Genomic DNA, 15,682 nt, shown 5'->3' with positions numbered 1-15,682 from the left:
TTATATCTCACAATTCTGTGAAAAAAAGTCAGAATTGCGAGTATATATCTCACAATTCTGTGAAAAAAAAGTCAGAATTGCGAGTTTATATCTCACAATTCTGTGAAAAAAAGTCAGAATTGCGAGTTTATATCTCACAATTCTGTGAAAAAAAAGTCAGAATTGCGAGTTTATATCTCACAATTCTGTGAAAAAAAAGTCAGAATTGCGAGTTTATATCTCACAATTCTGTGAAAAAAAGTCAGAATTGCGAGTATATATCTCACAATTCTGTGAAAAAAAAGTCCGAATTGCGAGTTTATATCTCACAATTCTGTGAAAAAAAGTCAGAATTGCGAGTTTATATCTCACAATTCTGTGAAAAAAAAGTCAGAATTGCGAGTTTATATCTCACAATTCTGTGAAAAAAAGTCAGAATTGCGAGTTTATATCTCACAATTCTGTGAAAAAAAGTCAGAATTGCGAGTTTATATCTCACAATTCTGTGAAAAAAAGTCAGAATTGTGAGTTTATATCTCACAGTTCTGTGAAAAAAAGTCAGAATTGCGAGTATATATCTCACAATTCTGTGAAAAAAAGTCAGAACTGTGAGATAAAAAGTCGCAATAACCTTTTTTCATTTTTTATTCAGTGGCAGAAACGGGCTTCCATACCGTGTTGCCAGATCCAGCTATTATAATCTTTTTGTACTTCTCTTTTCCACTTAATTTTATGCTTTAGAAAGTTAATATAGTGGGAAGTTTCAGTTTAGGGTCAGCGATATTTTTATTGTATCATATTTGCAAAGAATTTGAAATAATCTCGGTTCATTTTTTATTTATTTTTTGGTTATTATTTGTTTTTATAGCAATATCTGGCAAAACTGCACTGTAATCAAAAAAGCCCATGGACAGGATAGCACATTCGGTAAGGGAAACGCAAAAAAAATATCATGATATTATCTGTCAGAAACGTTATCAACACTGCCAAAATACTATAATATATATAATACTATAATAATCTGTGGAACAAGCAGTTACGGAATGAAATGAAACCTACGCAGACACGAAGTCTATCCTGTCGTTCAGTAGTTAAATTTTTACAAATCATAGCCTACTAAAAACATTCATAAGAGCACTAGACTTATTGCTTATAGACTTATAGTTATCATATATATAACAATGATTATTAATGAAAACTATAACAGTAATATGTATTGTTGCATGATTACATTACATTATAGGCTATTTAGTCATTTAGTAGCTAGATACTTTTATCCAAATGAGGATATTAATAAACAACTGATAAAATTATCCACCCCTAACATATCGATATTAACAAATATTAAAAAGAATTTCATGCAATAAATATGGTAAAATTCATCCCTCCAAAAGAGAGAAATCACCTTTCACAAACATCTACTTTTCTGTCTCTAAAGTGTTAGTGAATGTAATGAGTTGTACTTGTAGGGGTTATTATAGCACTAACCCCCCCCCACACACACACACACACACACACACACACACACACACACACCCCCCAGACCTCACTCATTTTCAAACCCTGGCAACGGCCATGAGTTTAGTGCTTCTAAAAATTCAACATAGGCTATAACATTTAGCCACAATAAATTAGGCTATGAGCAACCAAACAGATCGAATTAAGGGACAGTTCCTTATTTTGTCTGCAACAGACATCGCAAAATGTTCTATTCTTTGACCACATACACCACAAATACTCTGCAACAGTTTCAAAATTGAATGCAGCACAGAGACTGATCTGCAACCCATGGAAAATGGTGAACTAACCTTAATTTGGTCATCAGACTGACGGATGGCTAAAGTTACTCTGCAAACAATATGCTTTTTACTGACTTATTACAGAAATTGTGTTATCAGCAAATAAAAAGAGATGATGCTGCTGCTGCTGATGAGATTATGATTAGGTCTACATATGGAGTAATTATAATAGTAAATAATTAATTCCATATTCATGACTCTGTTCCTGAGTCACTTGCAGTAATATACAGTTGAATAGTTTAGAGAAGAACAGTCTTCTTTAGGTGGATCATCCAAACTATACAGTACCATTGTACAGACATTGTCCACAGCCTGACAGAGAGCAAAATAGAATGACAGTTCAGAAAACGTTCAAAGCTAACAACTCAAATATACTCAAGCATGCATTGATGGTAATTTTTATATTCTTTTTTACTTAAAAATAAATTTTCTTCCTGGCACACGAGGTTTCCATACCTGGTTGAAGTCTGGTGGACCTTGAGCTGTATCTTCAGTGGTTACAAAGCATCAACATGTGAATAATATAAATAATGTTAGATTTCATTTATCATTAAAAGGTCAGAATGAATTATAAAACAAATAAAGACCTGAGGAATATGATATCTGATAGAAAATTTGGACATTTGGGAGCTATCATGTTATCAATTCTCTTTTGGAGTTTTTAAACCAGTATTTGATGTTTATGATCTTACATCTGAACTTTGCATCTGATCTTTTGCTGTAGATACACACTAACGCCACAAGGATCCAGAAAACCAGGAATAACAAAACACCTGCACAAACCACAGTCACGCTGACTGGAATAAAAATAAGTACAAGTACAATAAATACGTGTAAGTACAATAAATACAAATAAATTCATTACCAGTTACTCTTATTGTAAGAATTTGAATACAGCAACATAAACAAACAAACGGTATAAAAAGAAGAGTCACCAGAGGAGCTGTTGACTGGAGAAGTGGAACCTGGTGATTGGACTGTTAATGGTAGTTCATATGATTGAGAATTATCTGGGAGAGACAGAATCACAGTATTACTTGTAAACAGAGTCACATTTATTATTATTATTCAATAATTTTTTTTTTTTTAACTTTTTTCAACTGATCAAAATTATTCAAATAATAGAGATTGCGAATTACAAACTGCACTGTAAATAATTTAGGGTGAAATGTCTTGATGGGCCAATAATATCTCTATTTTGCTGAATGGATGAACTTGTACCTGCCGAGGTGTGTGTTGTTGTCCATGTAGATGTTATATGTGTGTTTTCAGGGGGGGGTGTAGATCTGTTCACGGGAGCTTCTGAGAATAAAACTGAAAAAGAGTAAATTTAAGTATAAACCCATTTTTTGAAATATTTAAATGGAAGATGATTGTATAGGCTATATTATATTCACAAACTGTTTGCATAAATACCCACCTGGATGGACAGACAGATGAACTTTATTCCATGTGTCTCTGAACCATTGATCAAGTCCACAGTAATAAATGCCAGAGTCTGTGAGTCTGAGATGTTTGATGGTTACGTTAAAGAGCCGTCTACTCACAGTATCAATCAAAGAGTATCTTCCATCTGAGACGACCTGATCAATCTTTGCACTTTTAATCAAAACAGATGATTTACAGGGATGACGGCAAAAGTACTTGGCTGTATATTTGTGCTCATCTGGATATGGACATCTGATCTCCACCGTTTCACCCACTGTTCTCACATAAACATTTCCAGACTTCACCAACACACCGGTCAAAACTAGAGAAAACACAGCCAAAGTTTTCAGTTGGGTTAAACAGAGACTTACAGAAAATTCATACATTGTACATTTAAATTTCTAAATTAGAAACAATCATCAGATTAAAACTAAATGAAAGAAGTTCTCAAAAAATCTTCAAACACAGTTACATTATGTGTTTTATATTGACGTGTGGGATGGTCATCTGTACATTTCTAAATATAACTTACAGAATTTCATCATATTGTTATGTCAAATAAATCTAATATAATCAATGTTTGGTATGTCTATCAAACAGAAAATATGATGGAAATGAATGGAAAATGTAAAGAAATGGAAAAATGAAAAATGTTACCTATGAAAAGACACAGAATCTTCATAAGAGTATTCATTCTCCCTGAAATCACCTCCACCTTAAGACATCCTTACAGAATTTACAAAGAAACTATGACATTAGAACAAACAAACTGTGAAGCTCAGTTCAAATTTTCTGCTTACCGTTTCTCACACTGCAGCTAGCAGATGAACTTCCTTCTGTGTGGGAGAGAGAGAGAGATAGAGAAACACTTCTATCTGCAAAGGACAAACCAATTACAGTTAAGCAGTGAAAGTGGTACATATTAAAGAATCAGAGCTTTAAATCTCTTAAAAAAAAAAAAAAGAAGCAAACTGTATGTTGTTAGAAGCGAGTGACAGTAAGTAAAATATGAAAATCTTTACAGAAAGATATTTTCTCCTCAGATTTCAAATGTATGAAAAAAGAGATGCAGTCAAACATAATATTGCCCAGTACTACACTTTTGAAATCAACACAAATCAGACTTAAAAGAGCTGTGTGTTCTGAGATTAATTGCAACTTATTTCAGATATGCGGTTGATAAAACCCTGTAAAGAGGAACAGCTTCAGTATTGCAACACCTAAGCTATTTCAGTGTGATCAAGAAAACACACTCAACTCACACTCAACAGACCACTCCTACTAACACCCAACACTTCTCTAACTCTGTCTGAATCAGCATTGTTTGGATAATATTTTTATTGATGTTGGTTTCAATTGTATTTTGCATTTTTAACTTCAACTGTACTACTGACTTTTGTGCCTTCCCAAAAACCTTCCTGTGTCAAAGCTACAGATTGCATTGCAAGATTTTACCACACTGGTCTTGCACACAACTTTTGGTTTGAAAAGCATTTTTATTGGAAACTGAGTTGTCATCAAGCCATTCTTTCAGCTTTTTTATAATCTGTTGACGTTCTTCTCAGAAGAAAATGAGACAGAAAAAAACAAAACAAGCTTTAATATTTAATATATACACACTTGGACAAAAGAAAGTCTTATAATATTAATACACACCATCTGTCTAAAACAGATGCACAAACTATCTATAGTTACTTTATGAATATACATAATTTTATGTATATATATAATTTATTCATATATATATTTTTTTGTCATCTTCACTGTTTAATTTCACACCCTGACCCACGTGTTCACAACAGGATGTCTGCAGGTGGGTTCTTTTTTAGCATGCTGGCCACATGCACCATTTCATGTCGACAGGGTTTTAAGAGTGACATTTTCAGGGAGAGAATGACACTGAATGATCTAGTCATTTATCCTCAGTGCTGTGTGATGAGTGAATACAAAGCGTACTCATCATTCTGAGGTACAGGATCACAATGCTGCACAGTGTAATATATTACAGAAGAATCGCCATCTCTAGCTGGACCAGCCAGACTGTACTCGTTCACAATTTCATCATAGAGGTGGTTGACATTATCATCAGTCTGAGAGACCTGATGAAAGAGAAAGAGACATAAGGGTTGATATACCAAAACATATTTAATAAATTCAATGTACATTCAACATGTTTACTATAATCATAAAGTAAACCAGCTTTAACAAATCAAATGTATTCATGTATACGTATATTGTTGATCAGATCATACGGTTTGTAAATAGATGTTGGTTTATAATTGGAGGTCAGAAAATTGTGTATAAAGAGCATATGTTTTCATACCCGGTTGAGATCTGGTGAATCTTGAACTGGATTTTCAGGGACAGGTAGTTTCAGACCTGAAAAATGGCCATAAACATGATGGTACTGTATAAAAACAGATGCAATGGAGCTTTTTTCAATCAGTATGTTATTATTATTATTATTATTAGTAGTAGTAGTAGTAGTAGTTTTTTCATGAACCTATCAACTCATTAATGTGCATTATGTGTGTGTAGTCTTACATCTGGGCTTTAAATCTGAACATTTCCTGCAGAGAGACACTAACACCACAACAAGCCCGAACACCAGCAGCACCAGAACACCTGTACAAATCACAGTCACACTGACTGAAATAAAAAGAGAAAGGAATAGTCATTAAATATTCTAATATGTATGCAATGCTATCTAGTGTTGCAAACAAATTATGATTGTTGTAAAAAAAAAAAAAAAAAAACGCTACCAGAGTTTTTATCCAGTGGTGTAGTGCCCACTGACTGGACTGCTGGCGAAGTTGCTGAGAACTGCTCATATGGACTAGATTTATCTGAGAGAGAGACTGAGAGAAATAAGCAGAGAAAGAGAATCACGTGTGATTATAAATACAAAATGTAATGTCCTAAATGTTTCCCACAAGTAAGCCTAACCAGACTAAACTGAATATATTTTCCTAAATTAAGTAATCAAAGTATTGTTGTAAAACCGATGATTAGTTTGCTGACTGGGTGTACCTGCCGAGGTGTGTGTTGTTGTCCATGTAGATGTTATATGTGTGTTTTCAGGGGGGGGTGTAGATCTGTTCACGGGAGCTGCTGAGAATAGAGTAAATTTAAGTATAAACCCATTTTTTTAAATATTTAAATGGAAGATGATTGTATAGGCTATATTATATTCACAAACTGTCTGCATAAATACCCACCTGGATGGACAGACAGATTAACTTTATTCCATGTGTCTCTGAACCATTGATCAAGTCCACAGTAATAAATGCCAGAGTCTGTGAGTCTGAGATGTTTGATGGTTACGGTAAAGAGCCGTCTACTCACAGTAGCAATCAAAGAGTATCTTCCATCTGAGACGACCTGATCAATCTTTGCACTTTTAATCAAAACAGATGATTTACAGGGATGACGGCAAAAGTACTTGGGTGTATATTTGTGCTCATCTGGATATGGACATCTGATCTCCACCGTTTCACCCACTGTTCTCACATAAACATTTCCAGACTTCACCAACACACCGGTCAAAACTAGAGAAAACACAATTAAAAACGTTATAACTTTATATACAGACAGACAGTGTACAGATGGTCTTCAGACAACTACAACTGAAACAGCTCAGTCTAATTTTAGATGCACTCACATTTATATTTATACATTGATAGCCTGCAAAGAGATGTCAGTTTAAAACAATCTATAATATCCAAAGAGACTGTCTTATATGATTTCACAGGCAAGATCATTTTACACTGAAAAAAAACTATGTGGATTTATTACAGAAGTTTGTTTGTAAAAACACTTTAGTGATATTTATCATTAGGATAGTTCACTTCAGAGGTCACAGACAGTTCATGTATTTACTATTTTAACAAACATGACTGCAATAAAAGATTATTTATTATGTATCAAGCAGGAAAAAAGTATTTACCTATAAAAACAGAAAGAATCTTTAGATGGACTTTCATTCTCTGTAATTCACATCCTCTTCAACCGAGATATCCTCTTTGTAACAAAATACAGCGTAAAAAACACGATGATAACTGTGGCTTACTGACTCTCACTTGCTTGTTCCATCAGTTACCACAAGAACAGTGCCTTTTGAGAGAGAGAAAGAGAGACAGAGAGAGAGAAAGAGAAAGAGCGCGACTAACCTACAAAAGAAGGAACCAATGACTGTCTAGCAGTGGGACTGACATGACTGCAAGGTCAAACACATTACAGTCTGCGGCTCAGGAAGCAAATGAAGCCGAGCAGCAGTGGAGTTGACACTTTTTGTCACTGATGCATTTGCAAGTACATTGATTATGCAAGCTTAGTGTTGTTAACAAAACAGTGAAAGAAAAAGAGGGAGACAGTCTTTCAGCTATTAACAGTACCTCTGTTTTCTTCTTCCAATATAAACAGGGGCTGTGAATTTCTGTGAAGATCTCTCTAAAAATATATTTACCAAGTCATTTAATTGCTCTTCTGTATATTATGCTTCTTTATGTGCTGATTTTTCTTTGAGGTAGCTATTTTTGCTTTACTGCAATTATCTACATATTGACCATGTCTTCAATTTTTTACTACAGAGAAATGACCATGAATTACTTTGAAAATGGCAGTCTACATAATCCATCTACTGTCTGCTATGCATTTGGGTACCTTTGTCCTCTCCGCCACCTGTAGGTGGGACACATGAATTGCTCCTGTTATTTGAATAATACTGTGGTACAGAGACAATAGTTAGGTTAGCCTTCTTTATCCAAAAATAAACTTACACTTCACATTTTAATTACATTCATCGCAGGGAAAACAACAAAAGAGTTCAGAGTTGATAGTTTGACCCTTTGATCCTCTGTTCCCTTCTTAAAAATCAAGCTTAATTCACCATTTTGCTGTCCAGCTAAAATTCATGAAATCAAGTCTAACACAATACAGTCAACACATCTAATCCACATCAGGTAAGATTACATATACAGAGATCTCAGGCAGGTCATATTTGCTAATGCAGTACTTCTCAAGTGACATCTAAATTATTTATCTCAATTAAAAGCAGGTGTACTTGTTCTCATCTTGATTTTAAAGCTAAGAGGGACAAATAAGAAATGCTGACCATGGATGTGGTAATGTTTACAGATGTGAGAGGAGTGAGTTGTATTTATTGTTCAAATTTCTCTCTTTGTACTGTATACTATTTTCAATTTATACTTTTAAATGATCAAAATATGCTGCAGAATGCATGAGATCCTTCACCTCAATATCTTAATAAACTCAATACTAGAACGTATATGGTCTGCACAGCTGTCATTGGTACAAATGGGGGATTATTTGATGAATAACATTTGTGATGATACCATGATGAATACATTTTTAAACATTATATAATTTAATACAGAAGCTCAAACTCTCAAAAGTCCAGATGAAAAATCCATGGCTAAACAGATCGAGTAATTGAACACACTATCGCATGCATAATCAGAATAGTTTATAGATCTCATGTAGAATGTCCTACTGTTTAACAAATACATAACATCAAGGCAGATCACTACTTGGGGCGTTTTTGAGATTTTTTAAAGGGGTCATGAACTACCTTTGTTTTTTATTTTGACAAAGCAATAGTGATCACCTAATGAAAACCGTTACTCACACTTGTGTTGCGACATTACTGTCGGATCCAATAGTCAGCAGAGCATTGCCTTTTAATTTCAATCTTTTTGAAAATCCCATGTCGAATTGTGCCGTGTTTGTAAACTAATCCATGGTAAAAATGAAATGAACAAAGGACTGAGTTCTTACTTACGGGGTCTGGAACATAATTAAAAATAAAGTTAATCCACTCTTTCTTAATGTTGGGATCAGAGGGAAGGCAAAGCAAAGACAGTTTTTTCCACAATTTGTCACTGAACAGCACCTTGTCTTCAGAGCCATCTTTATCGTTTGTTATCTGCTCAGACCAGCACGTTTGCCTCTCTCGTAAACACTACATGCACAAATCAGTGGGCGGGGCTAAACAGGCAGTGATGTAGAAGCAGGCGTTGATCTTCTTCTGCAGAGGCAGGGTTTATCCACACTATTACATCATAGAACATTACAAAAGCTGTCTTTCTGGCAGACTGCCTTCAATATAAGCTATTTTTAGGCTAACAACAAAGTTTTAAGTTCTGAAACTTACAGGATGTATTTATAGTACAATGATCTCTTATTTGTCAAAAGATCAAGGGAATTTTGGTTTCTCAGTTCATGACCCCTTTATGAGGTTTATTTAGCATATTCCATTCTAGACAGAGTAATGATTAGTACTGCTTCAAGACAGGTGTAAGAATATTATAAAGTATGACAAAAGTTGAGAACAAATAGTCAAAATGTATCTGATTTATTTGACCCTTAAACCCCAACAGATGCTCCTCACAGCTTGAATGTTGACTGGTTAGCTGTCAGTCCTGGAAAAATCACACTGTGTCCCACTCCCACTTCAAACGTTAAGATATCAAATTATCCAAACTGGCTGTATTTCAGAGTGTCTGAGCCAGTTAAGGAGGAATCTCGTCTTGAGGATTCAGTGACTCCTCCATGATGATGGGGCACTGGAGGACTGCAGGGGAATCTGAAGGTAGAAGCACATACACTGGACAGATGCTATCTCAACCGCTTAGGGATCTCAACCTGAGAGGAAGATTAAAATTAAGATTAAGCATTTATAATATTAAAATATTACATGATACAAGATTACGTACATTTTTTGAGGGTAAAAATTAGTGTAAAAATACATTTCAAGCCATCTATATACTGAACCCAAATGGTCTTTGAAAATTTATATTTTTAATAATAATATTAAATATATTTTAGAGCTGCCAGGACAGATTTTGTGAGAAATTTCATATAAGCGTCATGTCACTTCATATCTGTACACAGAGAAAAGCATCTCTGGCTGTTTGTAGCATGATGCTAAAAGTTTATTGCCACAATGAACAAGAAAAATTGACCATGGATTATTCAAAATGGCAAAACTCTGGGGAATAACTATTTGTAAAAACAACAACACCAAAAAACTGGTCATAAGCTTTGATAAGATGTTCTGTATCCATGTGCACACTGGTCCCTCAAACCACATCCATGCAGAGAAGCAGATCCAAAGCAAATTAAAACAATGGGTCTCATCAATAGTAATTGTGTGGATTATTCATGTTTATAGGCACAGGAGAACTCCTCACAAAAAAAGTCACAACATGTAACCACATGGATTTGCTTGGTCACACTTTATTTTAAGGTCCAATTCTCGCTATTAACAAACCATTAACTACAACTTTTGCCTCAGTAAACTCCTAATTTGCTGTTTATTATTAGGTATTGATATAGAATATGATATGATCATGCAGAATATGTGTTTCATAAGTACTAATAAACAGCCAATATGGTAATAATAGGCATACTAGTTAATAGTAAGAATTGGTCCCTGTACTAACCTTGAACCAAGTTGAAATATTGTAAATATTTAGTCAGTCTCAGTCACTACACTGAAAACCCTAATAAGTTTATCAACTCAGCTGATTGCGTAAACTTGTTCCCTCAATTTAAGTGAGCAAAGGGTGTCTTAAAACTTACCTCAAACTGGTAAATGAAGATGCTGAGATCTTGAAAGATGTTTCTTTTTTTGTTTTGTTTTTTACAGACAAAATGAAGAGACCTTTTGTAATTGCCAATCATTGCATTACTTCTCTTGTTGCCAGGCAGAACTTCTTGAACAGCCAATCTCATTTAATAAAAACCTGAGTGAGCTGTTTTAATAAATTAATATCGAGTTAACTTGAAATCTTAAGTTTACATATTTTTTAGGTAAACAAGTTACACAAACTTAGGTTATTGATTTGTGGGCCCAAAACTTTTAATTACTTAAACATTTTAAGTAATTGTTTAGTCAAGATTATTTAATTAAGTAAAGACAACATTTTAGTTTACAGAGTGTAGAGGGCCAAACATTATAAAAGTGTAACTTGCAGTAAAATATCTTAAGAATATAATGCTGTAGAAAGAAGCCTTCACATATTCTTATTGAGATGGTGATGTTTAAATGTATGGTCATGTACTAGCATGTGTAGTAATCTATGACGTGATGTCCGTGTCACCTTTTTGAGAGCGTTCATGCTGCAGTTTCTGATAGAGTCCAGTAACTGATCTCTGGAGCTCCTGTCTGTCTGTTGGACAGCTGCACTGCCGTCTGGTTTTCTCTGAGAGATCGGGGTCAGCGACCTCCTCAGGGCCTGAACATCTAACGCTGGGCCAGAAGGGGGTGGAGGAGGAGGAGCTCGTCGACTTCCTGTTGCCCCTCCTTTCTTTCCTGTTACCTCAGATGGGAGGGGTCTAGACGGTGAATTTGTGGGTGGAACTTTGAGAGTTTCCTGAGCAGAAGTGAATTTTGAGAGGGCAGCAAATTTAGAGTCTTTCTTTCGAGGGTTGATGGACGATGTTGTTAGCTTATTCTTCTCAGGTGAGCTCTTATCTTCACGTAGGGCAGAGTTAGTCTCCTGTCTGGCGAGTTTTTGTGCTTCTAGTCGTTGCTGCCTCTTCCTGTCCAAATTTCTGCTCAAGATGTTCGTCATGGTCATCCTGGGCCCGGCCAGCTCAAAGTGATATCCCAGCTTCAGCAGTGAAGAGTTGTCACGTAAGATTTTGGCTATCTCCATTTCAGTTTTCCCTCCGCAAATGTGTCTCTGGTTATGAAACCTCAGCTCCATAAGCGTGCTGTTGTGCTGAAGAGAGTTGATGATGGCCAGGATGCCTTTGCCTGTCAAATGATTCGAGTCGAGGTTGATGCAGGTCAGGGTGGAATTATCTCGTAGGGTTCCAGCGATGACGAACGCAACATGATCATCCGCTCTTGTGTTTGCAAGGCAGAAGGTTTTGATGTGAGTGTTGCTGCGAAGACCTTCTGCAAACTGTATCAGGGTGTCTGTCTTAATGGCATCTGAATTATTGACGTTGAGCTCTGTTAGTTCAGGGTCGTCGCTACGGACCTGCTCCAAAAGTTCATCAAACATGCTGGAGCCAGTGTCGCTGTCCACATCTTCACTAAAAGACTCGTCCTCCTCAGTAACAGAACGGTCGTCCGCGCCATAAGAGTTCAATGAGGTTTTATGGCTGGAAATTGAAGATATTTTCACCTCGCTGTTTTCTGATTGTTTCACTTCTTTTTCTCTCTCTTTCTGTGCTGTGGTTGTATCTCTCTGTGAGTGATGTTTTTCATCCTCCTCTACTCTCCCTCTTCTTCTGCTTCGCTCTTCTATATTTCTAGATCTGATTTTCTTTCCCTCTGTTTCTACATCTTTAAGGTTTACTCTTCCTTCTGGTCTGTTGTTCTTTTGTTCTTCTATGGTTTTACTTATGCTTTCATATTGTTTCTTGACATCTACCTTGTTGTCTTTTACTTTTAGGTCTTCGGTTTCTTGTAGTTTGGAGACAAACCCTCGTATCTTGGAGTTTTCATTCACTTTTTTCTCCTCCTTTCTCCCTCTTTCTTTCTTATCATCTTTTTTCTCTTGCAGTTTAGATATGAGTTCTAGAGTTTTACTGCTTCCTCGTTCCTTTCTAGAAAGCTCTTTTCCACTTTCTGTCTTATTATCTGTCCTCTCTCGTTCCCTCTTCTCCTCCTCCCTTTTCTTCTCTTTGCCTTTTTCGTCTTCATCAGATACATTTTTAGATTCATCCTCCCTTTTTCTTGCTCTCTCCTGATCTTTTTCGCTCTCTGCATTTCTGCTCTCCGTGTCAGGAGGATCGCCGCTCTGTGACCTGGAAAACTCTCTGCTCCTCATCCGTTGGAGTCGATCTCTCCTTCTGCCTTCCCCTCCCTTCAAACATTAAACACAAAATACATTATTCACCACAGCACATTAAATCTGAGAAGCTGTTTGTCTTTTGATAGTTTAAAGATCTGATTTTGGCTAATTGTTATCGGACTGTTTACATCTTAATCACCGCATTCACATTCTATATAAGTTTCCATTTGCTTTCATTTGGGTGTAATTATTGATAAATATCAACAGCACCGTTAAATCTGTGGGGGCATCAAACAAACAAACCTTATCTAGAATAATTACAGCCAATGGCTGGACCCAGCTGGACTGAGCGAGTTATTTTTAGTGTTCATTAAAATGGAAAGAACGTACTGTGCAGATTTGTGGGCTATTGTTTGAAGAAGTCTTAAAACTCTCAGATGTGCCCTTATAAGGCAGCAAAGGGAGGAACATTCAGGTCAGGAATTCTGTCCTTGACCGTTTCAAAGCCTCAATGAGACCAAGCTTTGAGTAAACACATTCACAAATTGCTGAAGTGCATCGCTCTTCTTAACTACTGACTACTGAAAAATTACCAGAACATAAATTTTATTCACATAGCTGTTTTATTGAATGCATGTGGAAGTGACTATCCAGTTAGCATATTCACTCTGCCAACACAATGACACAGCTGAACAAACTTCAGAATATCAATAAGATCAGAAAGATGATCTTTACAAGTCAGGATCAATCAAAATTAAATACTTACAGAGAACCACGTTTAGAGAGCACAGTGTTACTTAGTAACTTGTGAGATTCCTCTGAGATTGTGTGTGTGTGTTCTGTTGCCTGCTGAACGCGTTTCAAACAAACACTTCAGAGTCTCAATAGAGTTTAAAAGTAGTTTGTGGGCCCTTGAGTGGGTCTCACATTACTAGAGCTTCATTAGCACCTGTTTAATCACGTAAAACACAACTAGCACTCTCCAAAAACACAAGGATTAACCATCCCAGAAGGACCAGATCATCTGTTCTGCTCTGTTACTCTAGAAAATATTCATTTTTATGGCATGCTCTTATAAAATCCTATTAAGGTGGACCCAAAAGTGAATGAATACAGCAACTTTGATGTCAAAGGTTAGCTTTTCATAGTTTAAATGGAGTGGCAATGATAAATAACCATCACCCTAGAACTACCAGAAGGAGAGAGAATGTTTATACCAAACAACAATAAACTAAACTATGATACTAAATGTTTATAAAGACATTAGGCTGTAAAGAATAATTACACGCTCAGGATTTTCACCCAAGAGAAGTTTATACTGTTTCCAAACAGAAGAGCATGAAAAATGTAATATGTGGAGAAATCTAACTGTGCTCTCAAATAACTTCTTGTCAGAAATGTTTTGGAGATTTGTTGTTGGAAAAAAAAAAGCTTTGTTTCACACTTGGAGGTACAGTGTTTTGTGCACAGTCAAACACTCCAAAGTAAAGAAAACCTTATCACCAACAGATTATGACATGCATTATATAGGCCGTTAGGGTCCCTTAGTGGGCCATGTGTGTGCAGAAAAATGGGTGTTGGGACCATGACAACATGTCAGGCATGTATACTGATCAACAGGGATCTCAGTGATAAATCAGCCAATCACTGTGTTCACAGATCCACAAATATGTCACACTATGCTGAGATCTTAAACAGTCAGAGACTGAATTACAAATGGCCACAGGTCAGCTTTTCATTCCCCATTCTCCCTGCATGCAACTGGCAACATACAAAAATAAAATCCATCTGTTAATGCATTTTGGAATTTTGGATTAACTGAAACACTGAAATTATCCTGTGATGAAGTTTAAAATGAGTCAAATTATCAAGAAACCTAAATAGTAAGCGTTATTCTGTATATGAAATGCATCATTACTTATATCTGCAGTTGTAGTAGTAATAGTAATAATAATAATAATTATTATTATTATTAATAACAATAGATAAAGAAAATAATTGTGTGCAGTACTAAAATAAAAACAACAACCATTGTGTATACAATATTATTTACCTATAAATATAAATATAATTGTAATTATATTTCTAATAATTATTATTATTTATTTATTTATAGCATCACCTCTGCGCTCAGCTCTCTCCGGATCAGTTTCTTGGTCTCCCGCTCACAGTAGTCGAGCATAGCCTCTCTGTCATATCCTCTGGACGGCAGTTTGTCTGTCTGGTTCCGCTGGCGTAGTCCCACCGGTACATTAGGGTCTGGGTCGATAAAACCCAGCTCCCGCTCGAGCTCCTCCACCTCCTCCGGCGAGAGCGTCTCGAGCAGCAGCTCCGTGTCCGACTCATCGCTCCCCTGACTCTCCGAGACCTCTGATCTGGACATTTTCTTTGAAAATATTTAATGTTGATTGGCCAAGTATACTGTTTTAGTCTGCGGGAATGCAGCTGACTCCATTTAAAGAGTATCTATGATTAAATCCACGATGAAAGGTGCAGAGGGTCTCGCGCTCAGAGCGCCTTTCAAGATCTCCAGCTCCAGCTCGAGCGCCAAGACGCATTCCGTGCAATCCTTCACAGCTGCGTGACCGCGTGCAGCCCGCGCACAGCCACAAAATAATGTGAGAGAGCGTTTGTCTGTCAGACAGATTGTGTACCCCATTTTACACAAGTGGTTCTCCAGTATCACTTTCTCGCAAGTTTGTAAGA

General features: G+C 36.2%; 1 protein-coding gene across 1 annotated transcript; it reads right to left on the bottom strand.

Moving 5' to 3' along the window:
• Positions 1-7,951: 7,951 nt before the first annotated feature.
• LOC306847804 (leiomodin-1-like) lies at positions 7,952-15,559 on the bottom strand. Its single transcript, XM_079381967.1, has 3 exons — positions 15,099-15,559; positions 11,330-13,048; positions 7,952-9,869 (listed from the first exon to the last, which is right to left on the bottom strand). The coding sequence occupies exons 1-3, from the start codon at positions 15,357-15,359 to the stop codon at positions 9,843-9,845; spliced, it is 2,007 nt and encodes a 668-aa protein (XP_079238093.1). The 5' UTR covers positions 15,360-15,559; the 3' UTR covers positions 7,952-9,842.
• Positions 15,560-15,682: the final 123 nt, after the last annotated feature.

This window comes from Barbus barbus, assembly GCF_936440315.1.
Source record: "Barbus barbus genome assembly, chromosome: 28".
NCBI lineage: Eukaryota > Metazoa > Chordata > Actinopteri > Cypriniformes > Cyprinidae > Barbus > Barbus barbus.
The sequence above is the reverse complement of the archived record's forward strand: the minus strand, read 5'-3'. Positions and strand labels throughout refer to the sequence as shown.

Bases quoted from the DNA above. Each gene is read 5' to 3' on its own strand.
- LOC306847804 (XM_079381967.1), bottom strand. From the start codon at position 15,359: ATGTCCAGATCAGAGGTCTCGGAGAGTCAGGGGAGCGATGAGTCGGAC. The intron at 13,049-15,098 runs GTGATGCTATAA...TAATGTTTGAAG, and splicing joins GGAGAGAGCTGAGCGCAGAG to GGAGGGGAAGGCAGAAGGAG. The intron at 9,870-11,329 runs GTGACACGGACA...TCTTCCTCTCAG, and splicing joins GCATGAACGCTCTCAAAAAG to GTTGAGATCCCTAAGCGGTT.